General features: G+C 33.4%; 1 protein-coding gene and 1 long non-coding RNA gene across 10 annotated transcripts in view; one reads left to right on the plus strand and one right to left on the minus strand.

Moving 5' to 3' along the window:
• LOC145678875 (uncharacterized) overlaps window positions 1-27,537 on the minus strand; it is a 747,802-nt gene that overhangs the window by 162,494 nt on the left and 557,771 nt on the right. For all 4 annotated transcript variants that reach the window (XR_014130472.1, XR_014130475.1, XR_014130474.1 and 1 more), the window contains exon 3: window positions 11,515-12,044. This is a non-coding gene — a long non-coding RNA (uncharacterized LOC145678875). The remainder of the gene's footprint in view (window positions 1-11,514; window positions 12,045-27,537) is intronic.
• LOC145678874 (uncharacterized) overlaps window positions 1-27,537 on the plus strand; it is a 75,875-nt gene that overhangs the window by 27,168 nt on the left and 21,170 nt on the right. For 2 of the 6 annotated variants that reach the window (XR_014130468.1, XR_014130470.1), the window contains exons 2-3: window positions 1,369-1,523; window positions 8,945-9,012. Coding sequence is in view for 2 of the 6 variants with exons in the window: in XM_081749451.1 (XP_081605577.1) it covers window positions 8,945-9,012 (68 nt within the window). In the remaining 4 variants the exon portion in view is untranslated. The remainder of the gene's footprint in view (window positions 1-1,368; window positions 1,524-8,944; window positions 9,013-27,537) is intronic. The other 4 variants (XM_081749451.1, XM_081749452.1, XR_014130469.1 and 1 more) reach the window with 3 other exon arrangements.

The following is a 27,537-nucleotide window of genomic DNA, read 5'->3' on the forward strand; positions in this document are numbered from 1 at the left end:
AAGAATCGCTATGTGACATTTTTTTCTCGAAAATGTGTTGTGAGGTACAAATAAACGTGAAAGCTGTCAGGTAGCGTCCCATATAATGTGATAAGTTAATATTTCAATTGTTTCGCCACAACAATGAAAAAAATAATAGATTGAAATTAAAAGGTTTAGGTTCTCATCATGTACGTATTGATTAATGTATACAAATCCTCTATGTGCTTATAAAGGCGCAATAGACACAAAAATAGTAATATAATATTGTTGAACCAAGCTACAACAATGTCCAGTGCATAATATACGCAGAACCAATTTTATTGTATTTTTCAAGTGTGACCGTGTAAAGGCAAAATTTTAAGAGTTTGGAATGTTTTTTGCTTCTTCTGAAAAGTTGTGGTTTTAACACATAGCAGTTCTTAGAGGCGCAGCGACTAAGTGTTGTCACTTACTGAAAATATTTTAAAGCAGATTTTGATAATGGAAATTAAGATTGTAATATTTAAAATTCTTTTTTTTTAAAAAAAAAAAAAACTCCTGAGACCCTGCGTATTGTATACAATGCGTTCTTCGAACGCCCGTCATGGTACGAATATTTAAGAACATGCCCGAATCTCGGTTATTGTATTCGCGAAGTGTCGAAATTACTGCAGAAAAGGCAGCTGGTTTTTGTTTTTACCTACAGGTGGCTCTATTGTCTGCTGAAGCCGGGAAGAAGACAATTGGGGTTATGGACGCATCTGATCCAGGTACATTGATTGTATAATTTCTCAGAAAATAAAACATGGCGAAGTAAATTTCAAGTTTAATGATTTACATATTTTATGCTTATATTACGAAGGAAAATATAGAATTTTCCTTGTGTATTGTATGCAATTAATAGCAATTTGAGACCCAAAGTACTGCATACAATTCGACCCATTACCGATCAATAGGAAAGCAGTGACAAAGTGGCTTTTAAATATGTAATATAGGGTCTATTGTTACCTAATATACAAAATTTCATCAAAAGTTCTTGACAAATAAACGCTCGGGTCTCAGGAGGTTAATTGATATAATCTAGTGAAAGTGATAACATAAAAATTTTAGGAGAGCGTATTATACAAAATAAATCCAAGTATTTAAGTCAGTTATTAGTTTACATGGTAGAAACTTAGTTGGGATACTTAAAAATACGCTAAACGGGACCCTCTACTGAGCAATACTTAATCTAAATCACTCATAATACAAGTTGGTTGAGAAAATTTGTTACCAATGAGCAATGTTTCGGAAACACTTAAAATTTCACTTACTAACATTTGTAAACAGTAAATTTTGTTTAATTTACTTGATTACTAACAGTGTTTCCAACTATACCCTAACTAAGACAATCATTTTACCTATTAGGACCAGAAGAAATGTTGGAAGAGCTTATGTAAATACCATACGAGTTATGAGACTGAGGAATAAACTCCGAGTCAACAACCCGCAAGAAAGATTCAAACCTTAAACCTTCAAGATTATGAGAAGGAAACGATAACATGTTCACCAAAGGTCATTAGGTAATTATATTGTTCATTAAAAAAAGTCTACTGTACGTTAGTTATGAGTAGTGTTTTCTATCTAGATATGACTAAACGTTTTATCTAGGAATGCACACGAGACAAGATTTGTGGTTGGCTCGTCTCGAAAATGTGTTGTAAAAGTGATGTCTCGACTCGAAAAATGTATATTTCTCTATTGGAACAGCCGTGTCTCGACTCGAACTTCGTCAGGAAAATCCTGTCTCGACTCGTCTCGTGCGCATCCCTAGTTGTATCACAAAAAATAATAATGGGAATCACTTAGCTTACAAAACATATTTTTGTTTAAAATTTTGTTAAGTAATTGGACTTTATTTAAAAATAGATTGTTTTAGGTCGATTGGTCCGTTGCCTCATCAAAGATCGACATATTAATATAGGTGCGAGCACAGAGAATTCATTAGGGCTAATATTATTTTTGGCCTGCATCCTTAATCAAAATGAGAGTGGTTGTAGTAACTAAACTATATCTGCACCAAATGCACGCAATTATTTTATTAGATGGCTAAACAAATTGCAGTTACACAAATGAATGGCTCGGGAGAACATAAGAGTTACCACCAAGTCTGCTGAAATAGAGTTATTAAGTGCAATAGGCTGTGAATGAACCACATAAGAGTATGTAGGTAGTTTTATTTCGAAAATATACCTGTACATTGCAGGGGATGCTTATTTCGTGTGTGTCATTGCATTGAATTGCATGGCAATTGTTAACCTTGTTTTCGAGTTTACACCCAAAGTTAGGAAATGAGACAAATCGAACTATATCCGCCCGAGTTACTCAAATATTAACGCCCTAATTCAAACGCCCTAATTACGACTCTTGCCCAGTGGCGGCTCCAGGCCGGGGCTGGAGGCCAAGATCCCCAGGTTTTTAAGTGACAAAAATTATTGAAGCTAATACTTATATTTGAAAGTTTATAACTCGTGATATACCTGTCATAGTCTGGGTTCTGGCAGAACCCCAGCTTTTATTTTTTAAAACCGCCACTGCTCTTGTTCTATTTCGAAACACTGTAATTAAGATGAAATAATATATTTTTAAAGCTTCAATTAAAGCTTCAATAATAGTATTAAATAGACAAATTGCTTGCACAGTTTAACATGTGATAACGCAGAGATACATCTATTTGCTTCAGGTAGGCAAGTGCTAGTGAAGATAGCGACATCCACTAACATATATGTTTATTATTAGAAATTTGCGAGACACAGAGACTGTGACGTTTGTCGTTCTTTATTACAACAGGGTATGACCTAAATTCCAACAAGACAAGGGTACGGTACTTTAGTTTCAGTGTAATCTTAATAGATGGCGTCGTAATCGTCCAGCATAATATTTCCGGCTCACACATATAAAAAAGGTTTTCTCCATTATCTCGAAAACCGCGCATGAGAGTTTACACGTACCGATACACGTATCATTTTGATCAGCTGAATCAGACCTATCGAATCTGGTGTATCTTTGGATCCTCTTTTGTTCTACTGCCAAATTTATTAAAAGTGTTTTTTCTTTTATTCAGTATCACGATTCATTAAAAGAATTTACTGAGAAAGAGTTGATTTTTGATCCGATTAAATAACTTACGTTTTGAATTACCTAGTTGGACTTTAATCAACTATATATTATATATTACAGTCAGCATGCTACCCGTACGGAGATGCATTACTTTGTGACAGGAAATGAGACCCCTGAATCAGCATTAAACAACAACTATGTTTGTATAAAATTACACATTATTAGCTAAACACGGTTGAAATACATGACAGTAAATTGCAAGTAAACACCATAAATTTATTCGTGTGATTTCTAATTTTTGAGAAAACATCATAACCTATTTCTTTAAAAAAAAATAATTAAAAACAAGTTTTAAATAGAATTAAAATGGAAATAGTTTTCGTTTGTGAATCTACCACCTCAAAGAACTTTTTTCAACATAAAATTTCACCATAGCAAATCGTCTGATGAAGGCAATGATACAGTGCCGAAACTGTAACACACATTAGTAATTCTTCAATATTATTAGTCTTTAACGGGCAAAAATTGTCCAAAGATTATATATATATATATCAATCCATTTTGTTGAGCTGAACAAAATGAAAGACGTGACTAAAATCTTATGAGTAGTTTTTGAGAAAATGCAAAGGAAGCAATTAATATGTAAAATTAAAACTTGATGCTCTACGAGAAGCATTGATACTTATACTGATATTATATTTTTTTTATTTTGTGGCCCGCGTACGGTTCTCACTAACACACTCATTTTTGGTGCTTTAGAAAAAATCGAAGAAAAGAAATTTTGTGACTCTGAAAAAAAAAACATGTCGTGGTTACTAATAATAATTAACACTTTTTGTTTTGTGGAAGTAATTGTTATTTATTTATTTATTTATTTACATATTGCATATGTAACAACATACAACGATAACTACTGTTTTGTCTTTCCCTTACGATTCACACACATTGAAATAAGTGTTTACTTTCGTTAGATTTTATTTTTACTTAAGTTACACGTACTTACAAAATTATTTTTATTTTTATTTCTTTTTTCACTTATTTTTACATATTTTCATTTTTAATTTTTACTTATTTTTGCTGATTTTTTACGCATTTTGCTTATTTTATTTAGACTATTTTTACCTATTTTTGTTTATTTTAGTTATTTTTGCTTGTCTTTACTTATTTTTACTTTTACATATTCTTATATTTATTTAAGTTACACATACTTCCGGAATATTTTTTATTTTTTAATTATTTTTTACTTACTTGTTTTTTATTCATTTTACTTATTTTTTAATTGTTTCTATTTTTTACTTAGTTTCACATACTTTTGCTTATTTTACTTATTTTTACCTATCTTTTTTACTTATTTTACTCATGTTTTCTTATTTTTACTTATTCTTATTTTTATTTAAGTTACACGTACTTCCGAAATGATCTTTATTATCTTATTTTATTTATGTTTGACTTATTTTACTAATTTTTACTTATTTTCCTTAGTTCTACCTATTTTTACTTACTCTTATTTATTTTTACTGAAGTTAGACGTACTTCCGAAGGTAGAATCAGCAATATTAAGATGAAAACAGTTGTATATTAAAAACTTCTACTAATATATTTTACATTTTCCTTTTTTATACGAAATTCTTTTATATAATATTTATATAACACTCTTTTAAATTATTTTAAGAGATTTATGAGATCTACAATTAATAAATAGTTTCTACAAATTCCTTTCTTGTGTCGGAGTCCTTCAGTACTACTGTAGACCGACGCGAACGGGGAATTCTCGGGACTTTGCTTCAAACGGAGAGCAGCTAGATTTACCGTCCTTGATCGACAGCTTCGTCTCCTTTAAAAATGTATATATCTTTTATTTGTATAGGAAAAAAAAAAAAAACAAAATTCTTGTTGTTTAGCGAATGTGTAGCGTAATATTAAAACATGATTTGCGTAATTTGTTTGCGAACATTATATTAACTCAACTCTGTTATTTAGGGTTAACGAAAAATAAATAAATAAATAAATAAAAATGCCTTACGATGAGACATACCATATAATAATCTACAGATTTCATTGTACTGAGATAATTAAATGAGAAAGTGTAAATTCTGATGCGCTGTTTCCGAGAAAACTACTTTTTTCCCATAAGACCTATAAGCAACCTATTCAGTTGAATCATATATTGATTTAATTATACACTAATCAAAAGCTTTTCATTACGACAATAGCAAAGACGACAGAACAAAGTATGGTTAATGACATACAGCACAATAGATATTATGATTCAATTTTTGTTCAACTGTATTTACGCAAAAATGAATCATATATCAATTGCTAGCTAACATCGAACTAAAAAAGTACGATTGGAGGTAAAGAATCATGCCAAGTTAGCGACAGAATCGATAAAGTAATTTTTATGGGTTTTAGAAACATCATATTATATCCTTCTTTCGTCAACGTTGATGACACTGCTGGGACATGTTTTGAATGCGGTACATTTCATAACAATGTTTTCCGTTCATTAGGATTTTTTTTATCTTGCTGACCACTTCCAAAGCACAATCTAACATTAAAAGAAGTTTAGCCCGAAATGTAAGTTTCGTAGTAATGTGCATAGCAATAAAAAGCTGGTCATTACTTTTTCTAAATTGCAACAAATTTCAGGTAGAAGTAATAGGCAATGTACAAATTTTGTTTCCAATATAGTACTAAATACATAAGAAATTTGCCTACATCTAGCGGAGAGAGATTTCATTATAATACAAGGAAGGAAAATAATTCACAAGTCCTGAATTAATTGTTAGTTGGAACAACTTTCTATATTATTATATTTATTATATTTCAGACATGAAGGTCAAACGATTACTTCTGGCCCCGGTTTCGAGGGACGTCACATTTCTTCTTCTCCTTTTTCTTTTTCTTTCTTTCTTTTCTTTTCTTTTCTTTTTTTTACTGAATTCTAAACTAATGTTAAAATATACAATCGTATGATACAGGTGACTACGCAGAATACTGAGATTATTGTAGCGGCTAATTTGAATTCACTTTACACTTTAACGTACCAACAAACAAATTTTTAGGAGGGCTGAATTTGCTCGCAGAAGAGCTGAACACCCCATCCCCATAGTCACTCCTAGTTACGTGCCTGACATGATATTAACAATATGATACACATCGACTATTTAAAATATATATGAAACTCTACAAAATAAATCATTTAAATTGTTATAGGGTGTTATAAAAGAATCGTTTTATTTCAAAATATAATATTTGAAAATATGCAATCCTGTCATTATGTCTTACAATCTAAAAAATATCTCAGATAGGCATCCATGAGATAAGTACTTTCTCTTAAAAAAACAAAAACAAAACATCTATCAAAATGTTTCTAGAAAACATTTTTGAGAAATCACTACTTTTAGCGTTTTTTAAACATTTGTATTCCCATGTTCTGAAGCAACTACACTTACTTCAAGTAAATACAATTTCCTGCTTTTTTAAAAATAAAATGAAGTAGAAATGTTCGTATGTTTTTTTTAAATATAAACAAAGTCAATTTAAAAAGTTATTGAGAAAATAAGTTATGTAAGTTATCATTCAAATTAAATTTTAAAAAGTTTAGAGAAAATTAATTGTGTAAGTTATCATTCAAATGAAATTTAAAAAAGTTTAGAGAAAATTAATTATGTAAGTTATAATTCAAATGATTTTTCTTAAATAAAGAAAATTGATTTTGTAAGTTATCATTCAAACGAAATTGAAAAAGTTTAGAGATAATTAATTACGTATGTTGTCATCGAAATGAAGTTTTAAACTTATTTCAAGTTTTGCTATGCATAACAAACAACAATTTTCTTGCAAATAATAATAACAAAAACATTGAAAGAGTTAGCTTTTCAGCAACCAGTTTGGGAAGCCACATATGCGCCAAGAATGACTTAATCTATATTTTTTTAAAAAAATGTACAAATAGATAAGAAATATACAATAATAAAATCATACAAATCATGCTGCAGATTCAAATATTCCAAGTTTAATGAGAAAAATCAAAGTATGATAAAACAAGAGTACGTAAATCAAACTTGCACATGTAGTAGTATTAATACAGATAATACAAACTGATGATCAAGTAATAACTTCAAAATCGATACAAATTTGTGGCAAAAAAAAAAAACACACATAACAAAAATGGCCATCAAAAAATAAATTCATCCATAAGAAAGGAAGGAGAAAGGAAGAAAAGATAACGCAAAGAAACATTAAAAAAGCAAAGAATTAACGACCATTATGAAACTTTAGAAATTCCTAACGAATAGAAAGTGTGAATCGAAATTGATGTAAGACGGTATGAAATGTGTTCACTGTTGCTATACAATTATAAATAGATTTAGAAAGATACTTCGTGCAAACAAAAGAAATAATATTTCTAGTTTGACAATAAGAAACCTTTATCGAAATAAGTCTATCTAAGCGAAATAAAACTATGAAGAATGTTATGAAAAAAATTCAAATAAAAAACGCCTGTCCCAGAGATAATTGTTTCAAATACTTGCGTATCTTGGTTAGATTCATATCATTAAATAACTTAAATTTCCACCTTAGCAATAACTGGAAATTGTTTTGAATCGATTGTGTACATTTGTAAAATATTTACGGTCTCAATTCCAAATGACAATTTCATATTCTAAATGAGATCATACATTGCATAAATAAAAAAGAATTGTACGTGTATTAATATTATTAACATTTCTGTACAGCCATGTCATGAAAAATAATTTTTTCTTCGCTTTTGGTGTTGTAACCTGGAGACGTTTGTGGAACAGTAATTTAGTATCCAAGGTTACTTAAAGATCATTTACTTACTTAACAAATTAAATCTCTTGAGAATCTATCTATATATAAAACGTAGTTTTTTCCCCCGTAGAATAAGATGTTGTTTTTGTCCTTGAATAACAGTAATATTAGAATTAATTTATGAGATTTATATACGTAACACGCGTGTCCTTTTAGACTAAAGCAGGCGATAAGAAATAAATTATTATGGCAAAATGAACAGTGAAACAACGATACATAAGTACCATGCCCAGAGCATGATTCGAACCTGTGACATCTCTACCCTACACAGACTTCACTGTATATTGAGAAATTAAGAGAGATATTATCAAGATAGCCTATTTAGATAGATTTCATTATATATTCAAGAGATTAAGAGACATAAGGAAGCGAAGATGCATATGCTCAACTCGGTCGTAATTTTATGCTTCTGGTGGTCTGACCGTACTCTCTATAAAATGTATATCACTGATAATTTTAAAACATTTGAAATTATTGGATATTTGAAATATTAATCAATTTGAAAGTTTTTTTAAAAAGAAAAATCAATGGAGAAATGATGCTCAATAGATGTCTCATTTTTATGGTAATATTCCCAATGTATATTTTAACGATTATCCTTATTCATGACATGTTGGATTTAACGTTTATTACTAGGAATGTGTACATTTTACCATACACTTTTAAATAAACATTGGTGAATATCTGTTACTTGAAGATTTTCATTTTGCAAACACCCAAAAGAAATATCTTTCAAAATTTAAATAATAACCTATGATGTTTAATCGGCGATTATTTAGAATCTCAATAAAGATTCTTGAATTAGCTGTATATGATTTTATCATGAATTAACCTAAAAATTGTCATTTTTACAAAAATCAGCTTTTTTTTTTTTTAAAAAAAAAACAGTATTTTCGAAGTTAGCAAATTAAATTTCGTTTCTGTTAGCACTACCATTAAAGTTAATATCTTCCCCCCTTTTTTTGTAATAAGGAAGATTGTTTTATTACTTTTTCCACGAAAATACCAAACAAAAATTTGGTAAAATGTAATTCTCTAATTATAGAGCTGATCTATTATCTTTGGCCAACCTGCGGACCATCTCACAAATCACGCTGCCTTCAACAATTTAAGGTAAGAAAGGAATGTATTCTGGGCTTTGTACAAATTATAGGAAATTTTCTTTTAACCACTTGATGTCTCTAAAGGCAATTATTCTTCAATTAATTTTATTAATTTCTTCTCTTGCTCAATGTGCAAGCAGTTAAAAAATGTTAATTAAACAAAAAGTTCGTTTTGCTCAGATAGCAACGAAAAGTTCTTAGACTTTGTTTTCTGCAATTGTTAGAATTCAATCTACAATACCCACAATAATTTAGTGGACATACATAGTATAACCTATCAGCCCGGTACTCGAGTCCAGACAAAAAAGATAATTGATCTATTAACAAAATTAGGTCTATGGCTTTTGGTTGGTTTATTATCAAATAAGAATAACATAGTAGATTTATTGATTTTAGTAGCTCTACTATTTAAAAGTAACACAATAGGTCTATTGATTTTAATATCACAAAATAATAACACAACAGGCCTATTGATTTTAGTGTCAGAAAATTATAACACAATAGGTGTATTGATTTTAGTATGAGAAAAGAATAACACAATAGGTCTATTGGTTTTAGTATTTAGGAATTCAATCTAAAGAGATCTTCGGTTTATAATACGCAAAGTAATAGAATTTTAACTTCATGCATCTACAAATTATTCATATGTTTTTTTAAACGTTCGAACTCGTATATTTTACTCACTTGACTTTCTTGGTTGGATAGTAGGATTAAGGTTTTGCGACCATTTCAACACCGAGACTATATGAAATGTAGATCATAACATAGGATCCGAACCACATGATCTCTAGCCGGTAGTTGACCTTGTGTAGCCCAATAGATAAGTCCAAGGGCGAATTCAATGGGGGCAAGACAGTCCAAATTTATACTGGATTGAAATGCTTTCTTAGAAACGATGTTCATATGGACTGGATCTGCGTATATACTAGTTTGTAAAATATATGTTTACCAAATATTTTACAGTTTCGGCATTGTAACGACGCCGAAACTATTAACACTGTTGGTAATGATGTGTCTAATATTTTTCTATAGGCATTATGCTAACATGCCGAAACTGTATCACACGTGATAAATATATAGGTTTGAAATTGTACTGTCTTATTCAGAATTTATTTTATTTTGTAAGAAGTCAAAAGGGCAACAATGACTCTTCAAGTCATTTGAAATAAAATGGAAGTTCTAAAAAATCAATACAACCAATGAAATAATAATAATAATAATAATAATAATAATAATAATAATAATAATAATAATAATAATAATAATAATAATAATAATAATAATAATAATAATAAAACACTTAGAAAGCAATTTAGTATTGCTTAATTAACTTCTCCTCATTAGGCACTTCGCATTAGGAGGATATAATTTAATTTGGTCCAAGACTGGGACAATGCTGCAGAAAATATAAATTTGTTATAGATTTTTTCACTGTTTTACGTAAAATACTCTGTACTGTAGCCGCAAATTTGTAGTCGAATTGGAAATAAGTTACTAGCGATACGTTAGTATAATAAAAAACCTGTCTTACAGCTTATCTTAAAATTTCTACAGCTGGTATAGCTTCTGATGTATTAACCAGCACGCCATACCAAGCTCATACCGTCCCGATTCGATTACTGTAAACGCATAAATAGATGTTAATACGCACTATACAGTAATTTCAAAAAGCGATTCGTATTTCAGACAGCTTTTGAAGGTCGAATAAACTTCACACCAATATCTATGACTAACGCACAGAATGTATTTTGTCATTAAATATGCATCTGAAATAGGAATAGGTCTAAGTAAGTACTGACTGTAATTACTCGCTTAAGTACGCGCCAATTTATGTTCATACTCAAAGTAAGAGTTATGGTATTATGTAACAATCAGGATAAACGATAAAAAATATAAAAAAAGAAAGAGAAAATAAAAATTGAGTGTTGTTTGCCGAAATTGGAGCTTGTGTTACAAATATAGGCTGTGAAAACGTTTTCGCTTGCAGCGTGAATCAAAAAATAGTTTGCCCGTGGGTGCTGAGTAAACCAGTCGTAAATTTTATCAGATTGTAAATAAAGTGCTTAGGAAGGTGGCGCAGAATATTGGAACAGACATTTTGCATCTGGCAAAACATGACATACCACTTAAAAACCAGATTGTTGACGTATTTGAGGCACTTTTTTTCTTTCGTATTTAATGAGAGACGTGTATCGCTGTGCATACATAAGCAGAACAGCCTTTGGTTCGTTTTATACACAAACAGATCGCGTCTTATCGTTGTGCAATTAATTGCCCACAAAGTAATAAGCAATCTTTGAAATCGCTGTTTATAGGACACAATTTAAAGCTCTGTTGACGCTCTGTTACCAAGCATTTTGCTGGGACACAATCCGTTTGTTGCGTCGACGTATACAGAAGCGAGGTCCAGCTTGTAATCAAAGCATTAAATGAATGAATTGTGTTAATATATAAAATAATACAACAAGATGAAATACATAGTATACAAAAGTAGGGGGAAGGAAAAACTTACCTGGTTTTTCAACACAAATGTGGGCGTTTCCAAATGCTATGTTTTTTTTTTCACACGTAAGGGTCGGGATCAATGACGTCTTCACGCTCCGCCTCCCCTCGGACGAAACTCTCTTGTTCATAGGCGCCAGCCAGCTGGAGTCAAGATGGCTGCCAGCAGCAACACACAACGCAACACATTTTCAACCCCCTCCCCTCTCTCGCAAAAAAATGTTCCTAAAAAAAATTGTGCTTGTACCAGGAGACACTTGTAAAACATAATCAACACGGAAAAGATTGTGTCCACTGCAACATCATATTACAGTAGTATTGTCCACATGTGTTTCTGCCTTTTTATTTTATTTTTCAAATCATTAATAAAACAACACAACCACTTTAAACCACACACACACATACACACTTCCCTATATTGTCATATGTGTGTATAGTTATCTTGCTTTTTTTTCGCACTGAATAGAGAACCACGAATAACAGACTAGTAATTTTCCAACTCATTCTTCGGTAGCGCATTGCTGGAACAGCAGCATTTCCCTGTAAAAAACATAAATAAAAACACAGTATTAATTAGTGATCTCTTGAAATAATTTAGCATTAGCTTACACATGTATACGCTATCTACGCACAAGGTTTCCAAATGAAAATATAACAACAGGTCTATGATAATAGATATTTTGAGAAGCATCATAAATAAAGTAAACCCTTGTTTTTAAAGAAAACTGGCCAACCAATTCTTTTTTTAAAAAAGAAAAGATATATTCTTATCATTAGATGGGCTTAGACCAAACAAATATGAAATATTACTAACCTGATTCTAAATTTTATTTCAAGCCAAAAATGTATTTAAATTTATTACCCACGATCATGGCCATTATTTGGAGCTGCAAGAGGGGGCAAATTGCTTCCCTTTAACAGAGCGAAGTAGCTCAATTGGTAGAGCGTTGGCTTTGCAGTCGGGAGGTCGTGGGTACGATTCCCGCCGCCGACCATCCTGACTGGGGCTTTTCCAGAATTTTCCTCAGTCCTACTAGGCAAATGCCGGGATGGTACCTACTAAACCGGGCTTGGCCTAAATTCTTTCCATTGTTATTGTTGTTGTTAGATATAAAGTATAAAATGGCCTCTGAGCTATATCTGGTGATTCTATGCATAACTGCGAGTCTTGCTCCCCCCTCCTCTAAGCAAATCTGAAATGACTTTATTGGACCTGTTTACACTACCAACAATGTAACCATTTAAAAGGAGTATGTGGACACGAATTTTTAAAGCAAAACTGTCAAGTAAAATATGTAAGCTGGCAACCCCTTCCGCCTTCGCCTTGTGCTTAATTGATGGCGTATCTCTGAAAATAAACCCGGGTGGCCAACTTAGCGAACTTGTAAATTGGCCACATGTTTCATGAAATATTTTCCGTTGAAAAAAAGGTAGTCAATTTAGATCCAAATTTCGTTTTAGTTAATTTATTAATGACTATCATATCACTCTTTTAAATATCTATTTAGCCTAGAATACAGCAGATATGCATATAAGTTTAATTAGAATAGCACACCGTGTACATAAAATACAAACAGGCCTAATTGGCAGATGCTGATGCGTGGTGGTTAACTTTATTCAAGCAAATGGTAACACTGAAAGTGATAATTATATAGCCTAAATAGAAATTTTTAAATTTATAATAGTAGAATTGAAACTTTTAAAATAGTACAAGTAGTTAATTGCTAAGGTGAATTTACGACAACTTTAAACAATAAGGTAAAAGCAATTAATTGGTCCTTTTTAATCACTGTAGATATATAAATGGCACTCATGATAGGTAACAAAATTTCTAATAACTTTGAAATGAATACGATCAATTCTTCATTCTGATTTTTCGATAACTTTAACTGAAGGATTATAGTTTTTAGTAAGTTTCAAAAGAATACAATGAATTATTGATAGTGGTTTTTCTATAATTTAGAACTCGAGAAATAAAATTTCTAATAATTATTAAAGGGGTATAACCGATTATTACTATTACTAGTGATTTTTCGATAGCTTTAAAGTAATGAATACAATTTTTAATAGCTTTGAAAAGGATAAAATGAATTGTTACTAGCGATCTTCCGATAACTATAAAGTAAATGAATAATATTCTTAATAACTTTGAAAAGAATAAAATAAATTAATACGAGTGATTTTTCGATTACTTTAAAGTAAATGAATAAAATTTTTGATAACTTTGAAAAGGATACAATGAATTATTACTAGCGTTCTTTCGATAACTGTATAAAGTAAATGAACAAAATTTTTAATAACTTTGAAACTCATACAATAAATTATGAATAGCAACTTTCGATAACTTGAAAGTCAATAAAAATAAAGGTGGAAAACTCAGTTCCGATGAAGAAACCATATTTCGTGAATCGCTAAATAGATAGTTACGGAAAAGATTTTTCAAATGGTCATGAGAAATATTGTATTGTACGAGATCGAAACGTGGAATCACGAAAGAATGAATAAAAAAAAAGAAAAAACTGAAACATTCAAAATGTGAATCTGGAAAAGAATGGAGAAAGCTAAGTTGATGGAACGAAAATCCAATGAGGAAATGTTAGCTTAAGCTGTGGATAGAACATGGCTGGAAATAACTAAAAATGTGAACGGTTAGGTCAAATGATTTGGGAAGAAGTGGTAAAGCGTGTAGAAAATAATAGAAGGTTTCGATCCCTGGCCAAGTAAGTCTGTGATGGACTACATTGTGTCCGTGGGCTTTCTTGGGATACTCCTGTTTCCTCAAACATTATCATTCCACAATTTTTTCCATCATAATTCATTTGCTGTCTTCCTTACCACAAAAAACATAAACGTGGGACGTTAAACTGAAAGATTTCATTTCATATCATTTTCTCAAAATCTCGCAGTGAATTCGAACACCCTGTATGGGCACCTGAAAGAAGCATCCGAACATTTTTTTTATTCTATTCTAGGTCAAACATCTAAAACCTCATGAGTTGCCAACCCCAGAGAACAAAATTATAAATTTTCTTCTTTAAAATGGTTGTATATTGAAAAAACTCGTATATTCGTTATGCACGTGATAATTATAGAAACATATCTAGTATTTTCTAATCTTCAGTTACGAACTCCAAATCGGCGTCACTGTCCTAATCATTTTAAAAAATCTTTATTAACACTACAGAGTATTGTTGTAGTCTGAACAACAATAATATTTCCACCCCTTCGTAAACATAATTGATTTTAAAGAATTGATGCAGGGTTGTTATTCGCCAATTCTCAAATCGTTATTGATTTATTTTAGCGGCAATGATGATTAGAAACCTTAGTGTGTGTGTGTGTGTTTTATAATTGTTTAATGCACATCTACAATTTATCTGCAAATTCAAAAGCTGGAAAAAAAGTAAGCGTTCTAAAACTACCATATATTCACCTATTCTAGCAAGGCAGTGTTGCCACAATCCTAGCTCTGAAGTGTGCTGAAAAATAGTACCAAATTGAAACAAACTGAATTCATTATTTTACACCAGTGTAATACATAGTTCTATAACACGAAACTAAAAGAGGTAAAGTTCTAGAACATTCCTTTTACCCACCCCCCCGCCCTTTTCCGAGAGTCCAAATCAAGTAAGTGCTCTTTTCAAAAATTACTGTTTGAAAACAGCCAAATAGGAGGAAACAAAACAACCATGGAAGTAGATGAAACTTTTCTAGCACATAGGAAATATAACAGAGGCCGCAAATTGAAAGGGAAAACAGTTATCGTCTACGGCAGTGGTTCTCAAACTTTTCGATAACGCGGACCCCTTGTTCATTCGGGGAGCGATCTGCGGTCCCGCTTGCAATGCTATCTGAAATTTCACTAATTAGAATTACCACTGACAAGAAAAAAGATCAAGAAAAATAATGCAATAAGTAATTATTCTAAAGATACATGATTGTTTCCCAGTGAACGAAGTTTCAGTTGAAAATACAGTAACTTTCAAGACTAAAAATTATTTTTTTTAAAAAAGGAAATTCACTTGATAAACAACGTTTTCAAATGTGGTGTCACTAATATGAGGAATGAAATTCTGTGTTTTCCCATAATTGCATTGAAATCTGGTATAATTTTTGTTGTACCATCAATCTTAGGTCCGATTCCACATTAAGACATTTTCACTTTAAGGTAATAATACTGCAAAGAGCAGAAACGATCTGCTCACATAAATAAGTGGTAGGGAAAGGCATCAAATGTTGCAATGCCTTTCTAGACAACTCTTCGTACTCACAGCGCACACCCAAACCAATTTGAGCCAAGAGTTACTCGCAGTGGTGGATATAGGTACATATTTTCGGAGGGGTATCTCATTTTTTTTTTCTAGAAACCCCAGAATTGGGGAGAGGCTTGATGTTTAAAAGCACAGGAATGACTAACATTTACTTCTTCTTCTTCTTCTTTTTTAAAATCTGGAATTGGTGGTAGTGGTGGATGCTTTTCACCACTTGAAGATGAAATCCATGAAATTTCGAGGCATCGTATACAGTTAACGTATAATTGTTTTTGAAAAAGTGCCCTGAGAAAGAAGAAATTTCTGTCACTTGAAGTAGTCCTGTATAACGATTGACTAACTTCAGGGCAGAAAAGTAGGAAAACATTTAAATTTATAAACGTAGGTATAATTTCTAATTGCTTTGTTTTTAGTAAAAAAAAAAAAAAAAAAAAAAAAAAAACTTTTAAAGGGGTTCCCACTTCGGGAACTACTGGTCTACGGTATGTATTGTAAGGAAACCATACGCGGCTCTGTTTGAAAGTAACCACCAAAACGGTATTATGGCCATTATGAAAAAAAATATATATAGGCCTATATTAAACGAGGAACAAATCAATCATCTCCGAGTTCGTGTGTAAACAATACGTTATAATAAAATATTAAAATACGAGTTGTATCGTTGCAAAAATGCCAATGCTGACCCTGTGCGCCTTGCTTTGTGCTCTAGGGTCAGGTGCTTCAACACAAAACTTCTTGATCAACAGGCACTCCGTTACAGTGGTGTGCAATAAGGAGCGGAAAATCTGCAGGAACTCCTTCCTCATGCCGTTAGGCCCATGGACCTGACACAGCTAACGATGGATTTCGATTGGTGCTATGCCCTGTATATTCAAAAACTTTATCACTGCTCGCACTTCACACGCGGCGGGAGCTGGAATAGGAACGTCCTCCTTCAACCACTGCCACGACGCTACTGAGAGCACTAGGGAAGTTCCGCTGGGGCATGCGCCATGCTAGGACTTTACTCTCTCACGTACACGTAGTCGCTTCGCGCAACATACCATTTCCTAGCTATGGGACGCGTAGGAAACTTACTTTCTGGATGCGCCTCATATAAATCATTGCCCCTTATTCTCGCTTATTTCAAGACTGAAGGAAGATAATAGAATACAGGAATTTTTTTTAAAGACAGCATTTTTTAAGAATCCAACACACAGTATGAGTAACTTGAGATGTAGGAAAAGTCTTACCGACACTTTTGAAAATGTGACAAGCAGTGGCGTATTTAGGGGGCTTCCGGGTTTAAGTTCCACCGAAATCTTACTTACTATAGTAAAGTATATGAAATATCTTGCAGAATTTTCACATTTTCAGGCAAAGCCCCTCCCCCCGAAAGTTAGCAAAGCCCCCTCCGAAACAAAATCATAAATACGCCACTGGTGACAAGTATGCTGAATTGGGTAGAAATTACAAACTTTTTCTCAAAAGGGGCTGAAAATGCCAGCGTGGTACCAACGGGCCGATGAATGACAAAAAGGTGTGGCATTTGTCGCAATGGCATTAATTATCGTATATCACGATAAATCATCATATGATTGGCAAGCCTCAAAACCGCTAACAACTCATGAGATCAAATTTCATATATCTGAAGCTATGTACATATTGTTATAATAAGGCAATTGCAGTCGCGACCTCTTATTCTTCTTAGATCTGTTCTCTTGCTCGACAAATATAAAATTTAACGATGAAATACGCACTTATTTTTTTTTAAGTAAAAAAAAGTTCAAATATCAAATTTTATGCGTCTCACGTTAATGAAACTACGAGATACAGACATCTTATTATAATAACTGTAGCACCCCATCTGTTTTTGTTCTCGCCTATTTTCTTTCGTTCTAGGTCAAATATCAAAAAGCGTTGAAACACGTATCTAATTGTTTTAAATAAGTCGATATGCTAAATTTCATGTTTCTAACCATCACAGACTCAGAGAAATGGACATTTTAATAATAATAATAATAATAATAATAATAATAATAATAATAATAATAATAATAATAATAATAATAATAATAATAATAATGTTGTAGTAGTAGTAACATTGATAATAATTATATCCTCTGTGCAGGATACTTGAAGAAAGTACTTTAAACTGCACACAGTATTTGGCTCGTTTTGGCTCGACTACTCGAGTGAAATTCGAGTCGACTTGGAGGAAATTTTTCAAGCCGGGTTCTCGAGTCGAGCTCAAAGATGTCTGTTTCAAGACGAGTCGAGTTTCAATGAAAACTCGCTCGAACTTGCTCGTGCCCATCCCTAATTTTCATCTTTACTAATCCTACGCAATGTCCAAATTTCAAGTTATTAGCGTAAGTTGTTTGGCCTAGGTGTTTATCAGTCAGTCATGAAAGAAGTCCTCTGGAGTGACTGATTGACTGATGAACACCTACGCCAAACAGCTTACGCTAAATATACGGATACTGTTTGCTTGCCAATCTTTATTCAGAAATAAGTTTGTTCATTGCAGTAAGGAAAGACTTAAAAAAAAAAAAAAACTTTTTAACTTTGAAAGGACGACACGATGACTTACTGCCCTGAATTGCATGAGCGTGTTATTATTTAATTTATTAAATAGAATAAGCAGATCGACGAAATTGTATTTTAAAAAACTAAAGTTACTATTTAACAGTAGCGGCTCGTAGACTGTACAAGCACCGGTTGCAATGTTGCAATATCAAAGGTATGTACGTACGCGCAAGTGTTCCCCTCCCCCAGCATTCTTGAGTCTTATCAAAGAAATATTCAGGAAATATGAAGAAAGTCTTTTAAGTTCTATTTGTATATTATTGATTAAATTATTTCTCTAATATTAATTTAATATATAAGCTATTTCCTTTTTTTCAAACAACCACTATCAATGTATGTTTATACACTATTTATATACAAAACCTCTACACTCATGTTATTGAACACGAGATAAATCGAATATATAGTATGTGCTGTAAGCCATGAATGATGGCGTTAATCCGAAAAGAAAAAAAAGCAAGAAAATTGCATGCACGCAGTTAAACAAAATTATTTAATTATATAAACTATGCATTATTTTAGAATGGAAGGTCTTTCTTCGATCTTTCGGGCTTCAAATTTTTCTATGACTTTATTGTAATCGGAAATGCTGCTCGCCAAGTTTCTCTGAATAGAAAGCATCGCTACCGCAAATATTTTCCGCTTTATTTTCTTTAGGATCCAGAAACACCTCTCTCCTCCGACAATATGCATTTTGTTAGCATTTCTTTGTATAAATATACGGAACAAAACGTCCATTTTCAGGAACCACGTATTTCTTTTGTCTGTAAAGAAGCATGAAATCTAAGATATTTTCCTTTGAAAATGAAAAAAAAAATAGTTTAACATTCTAGCAAATTAGGCTAAAGAAGACAGATGAGTATTGGAAGTGAATGATTTGATATTAATTTATGCTCTCCGCCGGAAATCGAACACGGAATCATGTGCACGAAAGACACAGAGCTAGGAATTAGACCAGTAGTAAGACATTTTCTTCTTGGAGACTCGATTGACCCCCCTTCCCAGAATAGATTTTTTTTAATAAATCTTATCCCAAGAATTTTCACCTTTGTATTATAAATGTTAAATAAAATCTATTGACTTCGAACGACCACCCCCAAACTTTCAGCCTGGATCCGTCCCTGCTACCACCAGACTTATATTTGTTCTTTGCGAGTTTATGTTTTGTGAATAACTTCTTTCTTCCACGCGTCTGTATCTTCCTCACCCTATCAATTAAGTCAAGCGCTGCTAAGCGGAGGAATTCGTAACTATTACAGAAGCTGACCAGTTGCGGAGAAAATGCAACCGCAAGGGACCAATACGGGAAGATAGGAGTGTTGCAAGAATAAATCCACTTCCCCATGTTAAGAGATAGGAGCTCGCTGCCATATGCTCAATGTTACTGCTTCCAGTGGCAACGTTCGCTGCCACTGGAAAGGTAAATCTCTCTCTCTTTCTTTCTGTTTTTTAATTGACTTTTTTCAGAAATGCATCAATACTGTTTTGCGCTCAAGAGCAAAGGTTTATTTTTTACTAATACACTACTTTAACACTTAAAAATATTTTTAGTATTAAAAAAAAATATCCGGTTGCACAACCATGCAACATATAGTACCAGCCGCCACTGCTATTTAATGCAACCAGATTGTGCATCTGGACATATTTCGCATTTATATCATCCAGTTTTATTTCTCATAGTTTGAAAAGTACATTTATTAAATAAATTAACGTATATTTGTGCTTTATATCTCCTCATGTCTACATCAGTCTTGAGCCGCATCAAAACAGAAGCCTAACTTGCATGCGTTACTCTTAATCATCTCAATGTGTTGTGGCGTATAAGCAAGGGCGCCGATTTCTCTGTACATTTGGGGGGAGGGGGAGCATTCAGATGCAGAAGACACATATGAGGATTTTAAGACAAATTGTATTCAAATTATGCCAAATATTGTATAGTCACAAATACAATGAGGGGGGCTCACATGAGCTTTTTGGGGGGTGGTCCCTCTGCCCCCCCCCCGGAATCGGCGCCGTTGCGTATAAAGCACTTTCATCTCATCAATTATGCTAAACTAATTATCACAATTATAATTGTACTCAACATGTACTCATATTAGCGTAAGCTGTTTGGCTTTTTTACTGTATACTTTTCATTTTTCTAACTTATTCCTTACTTGTAATTTCCTCATAATACATCTTTTCCATTAGAGCGTTTATCCATCTACTTAAGCATATTTATCTAGCATGCATATTTATCTACTTAAGCAAGAAAGCTATATCTTACATACGCATTTATTATTTTTGAGTTTCATTGGTTAGTTAACATCCGTGAGTCTTCAATAATGGTTGAATTTTCAATGTGATCCATCTTATTAATATCATCACACATAATACTAATAATAAACCCAAGCATTTATCATATACTGGGTTGAACCTACTTCCACAAGTCATTCAGTATAAGATGTTAGTTGATGTCTTAAATAATGGTTGTTTTCTTGGATGATGTTTCCACGTGTGTTTTATTTAAGAATATAAAACTGTGTGTGTGTGTGTGTGTGTGTGTGTTAGTGATACAAAACAATGTCTCATGCAGGAAGAAGATATGTGTGATTTCCTGTTGTTGTTCTTCTTCTACGTGATCAGGAAGTCAACTATATTCATTTATACAAATTAAGTATCAATAAATTAAGGAGATCTATATGCCTTAATTGATTGATTATTTGGTTGAACACTATAGTTTCTCTGTAGCAATTAGTGCACATATGAGTTATTAATATTAATTAATAGTTCAACATATATATTTGGTCTAGGAATTAATTCGTGCGGTTGGTACGCACACATTGAAGCTGTAGTACAAACACAAAATACATAAATACCTTAAGAAAAATATTGTCCATCGCTAGCCACCACTTTCGCCCATCTGTCAGGCAATGTACGGATTCCGTGGCGAAAGAAGTCCTCATCCTTGGAAGCGATCCAGTCAGAGACCCATGTTTCGATATCTTCTGAAGAAGTAAACCGCTGTCCAATCAAATCGTTGTTCATGCAATCGAACAAGTAGTAGTCCGAAGGAGCAACGTCTGGTGAATACGGCGGGTGGGGTAAAACTTCCCATCCGACATTTTCTAAATAGGTTTTGACCGGTTTTGCGACATGTGGGCGAGCGTTATCATGTTGAACAATAAGTTTATCATGTCTGTTCTCCCATTCTGGTCGTGTTCTGGCCAGAGCTTGCTTCAAACGCATTAATTGTCGTCGATAACGTTCTCCATTCATAGTTTCACCCGGTTGAAGCAGCTCATAGTACACCACACCTTTCATATCCCACCATATGCACAGCATAACCTTTGCACAGTGAATATCTCGTTTTGGTTGTGATGGACCTGGTTCACCTGGTTTCACCCAGGCCTTTTTTCGTTTAGGGTTCTCGTAATGGATCCACTTCTCATCACCCGTAATAATTCGATGCAGAAACCCCTTTCTGCTCTGTCGTTGAAGCAGCAATTCGCAAATGGTTTTTCGTCTTTCAACGTCTCTGTCTTTCAATTCATGTGGAACCCAATGTGACATCTTTTGAATCATTCCCATGGCTTTCAAGCGTTTGGAGACTGTTGTTTGATCAACGCCTAATGCTGCTGCAAGTTGTTCCTGCGTTTGACACGAATCCTGCTCGAGCAATGCTGTCAATTCTTCGTCTTGAAATTTTTTTGGCTGTCCAGCTCGCTCTTGGTCTGCCAAGCCGAAATCACCACTTCTAAACCGTGCAAACCACTTCTGACACGTTCGCTCAGCTAGAGCATGGTCACCATACACTTCCACCAAAATACGATGACTTTCAGTCGCACTTTTCTGCATGTTAAAGTAATGCAGCAGGACACCCCGCAAAAACACTTTATCAGGCACAAATTGCGCCATGTTCACTTAACTACAAACTGGTGTTGTTGACGCTTTAATCCACTGCCCTATACTACGAACGATACGCGATGACAGGGGTTTGCAACACATGTGTGGATACACGGAACTGTGGAACGCTCCGTTCGTTGCGCCATCTCTTGTCCACCCGCACGAATTAATTCCTAGACCAAATACAACTAAGTATCCTACGGAAACCTATCTTTTCCGAGAATCAAATCGGAGTCTTGTGCATCAAAGAAAACTCTTTTAAGTTACTATTATTAGAACCGAATCAAACCACTTGGCGTGACAGTCCTTTGTGGGTCTGAGACACTGTAACGCCATCTAATGGCAACTGGCTGAACTATGTCTAGCCTAGCGACAAACATGTTGGCAGTGCATTGCGTTGGTTTCCCTCTAACAGATGTATCAGGAGTGGCCGTTACGTTTTTTTTATTCACGTGACTTCCCAGTTTGCCTCACGACGCTAGGTGGAGGCCGAAAATTGAGAAGCATTGGCCCGAAGCAAGAATCGAATTTGGGACCGTGTGGACGTCAGTCCAACACTATAACCACTAGTGACTACGGTATCCCGACGAGTATTAGAAAGACTTGGAAATTGATAAGAAAGATCGGTGTTAGTGTTACTCACGAGACGAGACGGTAAGACATTTTCTCATCTCGTCTCTTAAATTTGTATAGAAGTCTTGTCTTTTCTCGAATCTCGAAAAGTTCTTTCTCGTTTTGTTTTGTAAATTTATGTAGAAAATTTATACTTTTTTTTCTTTTCATATTCTCTCTCTAGAATTTGTTAGAATCCTTTCGGTTCACAAGAGATTCAAGAAGGGTGTGATATAATAACATTTAGAACATATTTATTATTGGAGTATGTTATATAATGACCTATGTATGTATCTTTAAACGTAGATAAATGCTTAACAAGGCCTTTATTAATACATGGTTCCTGTATATGAATTATGTAACACTGAAACAGTGTTTGAAATCTAAGACTGGCGAGAAGTATTGAAATGAAATAAAATGAAATATTTCAGTTTCATGTCCCACAATTATGGCCTTTAGATTAAAGCATCCGTGTGTAACAGCCGGCCCGCGGGCCATATGCGGCCCGCCTAACCCCGTCTTCCGGCCCAGGGGGCAGTTACTGAAAACAATAATTATTATAATTTTTCTTTTTTTACAAAATCTGTTAAGATTGAACTGAAAATTTTCCATCCATCACGCAGTGCCAAACGCCCTGCAGACAAGCACTTGGCAAATGCAGGTACTTGAAGAAATTTCCTTTGGTATAAGGATTGCTAGATGTATCGACAAAGTTCTAAATACATTATTCTGCTCCTCTTTAGTGAGTAAATATTTTGGTTACCAGTATAACAGTTGTTTTGTGTTATTGTGATGTAAATTACGACAAACATGTTCCATCATTTAATACTATACTATGGAATTGTCGTAAAAATGATACACCTACAGTGAGGTCCGCGACGCCATTTAGTGCTCTTTGATTGGCCCGCCCACTGTTCCAAGTAGCACACCCCGGGTTAAAGGAAACAATGATTAAAGCAAGTGAATGATGATGGAATAATTGATGGAATGAGAAAGTTGGAGGAAAGGGAGAACCCCGAGAAAACCCACGGTCAGGATGTTGTGCACTAGAAACTTACTTGACTGGGGATCGAAGCAGGGACGTTGGATGAACTATTGTCTCGTCTTGAATTTAAAAAGGTATTTCTCCTTCGTCTCGACTCTCATCTATGGAGGAACGGTGACTCAGCAGTAGAGAGAGCTTACCTCTGGTGTTTGGGGTTCTTCGTTCGATCCCCAGCCAAGTAAGTTTGTTTCCTCCCACATTCTCATTCCACATTTTTTTCCAATCATCGTTCACTTGCCTTAATTATCGTCTCCCTTAGCCTAAAGGTCATAAACGTGGAGCATTAAACTGTAAGCTTTTTCAGCTCTCGTCTAACTCAAAATTTTTAAATAATTGTCATAATTAGACTGTTTAGCGCTCCCGTCAATCCAATCGCCAATGCTAGTGTATTTGTTTTACTTGGAGGCGGGCTTAACATCTGATGGCTCACATAGCCTAATTTCATGATACAATTTGGAAGTATTTGCACTAGGAAGTGTATTATTGCCTTAAGGAAGACTCAGGTAACTGCTATTATTATAAACTGAAATGCCCGTTCTTTGCACGGTGACAATAACGTTTATGCAAAATATCTAAAAGAAAAAAAAATAGGTGAAATAAATAAATAACGAATAGCAAAACATTTATCCTTTTCTGTTATGTAACCTCCTATAACTAATATGTAGTTTGGGTTGCATATCGGCAAGGAGTTCTTAGAAACAAACACAATTTGCATAAATTATCACAATCCTTTACCAATTCAACAGCAGAAAATCGAAAAAAAAAAAATTGTTAATGCACGATTGGATCTGGTGAAAATCTGTCTCTTTACAAAATTTAGTGGCTTCAACTGACTATTTTCTATGGGAAAGTTTGACGAGAGACAAACACACATATATTATTATTATTATTATTATTATTATTATTATTATTATTATTATTTTGAATCCAATGACACGGTTAACACTAATAGAAATAATAATAACAACAGAGTGAAATATTTAAGACATTAGTGTACTTAATGTAAAACTTTATCGCATAAACTAATATATACATTAATAAAGACGCAGCCAAATGTGTCTTTTGACACATTTTAATAATTCACTAATATTCTAATGCATTTTTAGTGTGTCATATGAAACATATTTCAGCATAATTATTTGATTTAATGTAAATTAAAGTATTAATTGAGTAGAAAGTGTATTGCAAGTGTTACAGGTCAAGCGATCTTCAGGGAATTAGCATTCAATATTAGGTCTATTTATTTTGTTATTATTAAAGATTACAATATACGCATAGTGCAGTATATCACTACGCTTTCAAATAGGCTTTCTCACTAAGCTGATTTTCATATTTCTAACCATATACACACAATGTATTCATGGTTTTATATTGATTTCTCCGGAACAGAAGTAGTTATATTAATGATAAATTGACACGAGTCAGTTGACTTCAGTTGTTTTATTGAGTGTTTGTATATTACCTGTTACCCACTCAGAGAAAAGAAGTCTGATTTTGCCCCACTACAAACATCACCCAAATAAAAGTCGCCTGGTCAGTAATAGGGTTTTGAATAATACAAGATTTGATATCGTCTCGTCTTAAAAAAAAAAAAAAAAAAAAAAAGTGTCATGAAAGTCACGTGTCGTTTCAGAAAGCGTATTAGAACGGTCGTCTCGTCTTCTATTTCGTCACTAAAATTCTGTCTCTTTTCATCTCGTAAAAAACCATTGTAAACGACCACTCATCGTGAATTGTACATTCTTGTAACTTAAGCTTCTAATATAATATATTGCTTCTTTTTTTTAACATTGTGAATACCTGTATACGGTATACGTAAAATAAATTTGCTTTTTCTTGTATTGTGCTGCCAAAATGTCTTGAGCCGTGGCAAAAATGCGAACTAACTCTCACACCCTCACAAACCCACGCGTTGAGCCAATAAGGATTCAGCTGTTGCTAAGCGAAGAAAGTAAGTGGAATTCCTTCAGCCGATAGCAGCGCTTGCAACGGAAGACTAGGGATCAAGTCAATGTAGCATGTCTATAGTATGCAACGATATGCAGTACTGTATCTTAATCATATTCAATCTTTACCTATAAAATATTCTTTAAAATACATTCTTAAGGAGTTTCCAGTTCGATCCCAGTTTTAGGTGAACAACATCGTGCCAATGCGTTTCCTGGAGTTATCCCACATATACTCATTCCACCAATACTTCTATAATCGTTTACTATTATTAATCATTCGTTTTCTTTAGCCTCAAGGGCATAAGCGTGGGACATAAAACTAGAAATTGCATTCGTTTTAAAATACATTATTTATTGTTAGAATTAAGTCAATAAATTGGAACATTCATTCTTAACATTTGTAATAATAGGCCTACTTTCCGACAAGCTGGTTACATTCAAATATGTAGGATCATTACTAACAGACCAAAATCATATCCAAGAAGAAATTAAATGTCGACTGAAAGTAGGAAATTCTGGTTATTTAGTTCAAAATATTTTGTCGTCGCGAACTCTGTCGAGAAATTTGACGCTTAAAATATATAAAATCATGCTTGTTGTGCTGTATGGTTGTGAAACATGGTAGCTTACTGTGAGGAAAGAAAGCAGGGCTAAAAGTATTTGAGAATAAAACCCTGAGGCGAATACTTGGAACCATACATAAAGTAAAAAACAAGCATAATTTTACGAGATAGTAAAAGCGAGATAGCGAGAGTGTTTTTCTTTTAATCGATTTAGCGTTCTAAGTATGCGTAATATTTTCTCTCTTAAACTTCTACTCAAGTCGGAAGTGGCAGAAATCAACCACTTCAAGAATTAACGTTGATTGTTATAGAAAATAAATGGTAATAGATACCAAGAAGCGGCTTTCTGCTATCAATTAAGCGTCCCAAGAATATATTACATCTCCTCTCTAATGTCGCTACTAAAACCGGAAGTGATAGAAATTTCCGGTTTCAATATTAATTGAGAAAATATCACGCCATACAAATCAAACTTTTAACGGGGTATACACATGATATTGGTATTTATTTTACATTTTTTTAAACTTAATAGTTGGTTAAAATGATTAATTTTTCGACCACAATAAAAATGCTTAATAACATCCCTTATGAGACTCCGTGGTTAAAATGGATATTTTGTAGAAGAAGAACACAAGCGTGCCTGTATGTGTACTTGTATATCCATATAAATAAAAATAAAAGTGACTATGTTTGTAACTTAACAACTCTTGAACCATCCGACCAATCTCGATCAAATTTTCAACATAGAGTAGGTTCGAACCTAGCACGTTTTTTTTTTAAATCATTTTACTTTGACAGTGCAATGTAGGGGAGGGGGAGGAGAGGGAGATATATATAAAAAAAGGCCGAAAATGACCGATATTAGTATTGAATCCGTAGTTTTCAGGATCGCTAAGATGGACAGTGACATTTCCGGTACCGTTTAAGTCCAAACTCAGACCCGCAACTTGGGAGAAGGGAGGGAGGTAAATATAAATTATAGAAAATGACCGATATTAGTGCCGAATCCACAGTTTCCGGGTTCCCTGAGTTGAACAGCGACAATTCCAAAGACATTTAAATCCAAATTAAGCCCTTTATGCCCATAATGAGACGTTTTCTCCCCGTGGGAAAAACGCGTATTCTGGTAGTATATATACG

Source organism: Thermobia domestica, chromosome 2, assembly GCF_964235325.1.
Source record: "Thermobia domestica chromosome 2, izTheDome1.hap1.1, whole genome shotgun sequence".
Lineage (NCBI taxonomy): Eukaryota > Metazoa > Arthropoda > Insecta > Zygentoma > Lepismatidae > Thermobia > Thermobia domestica.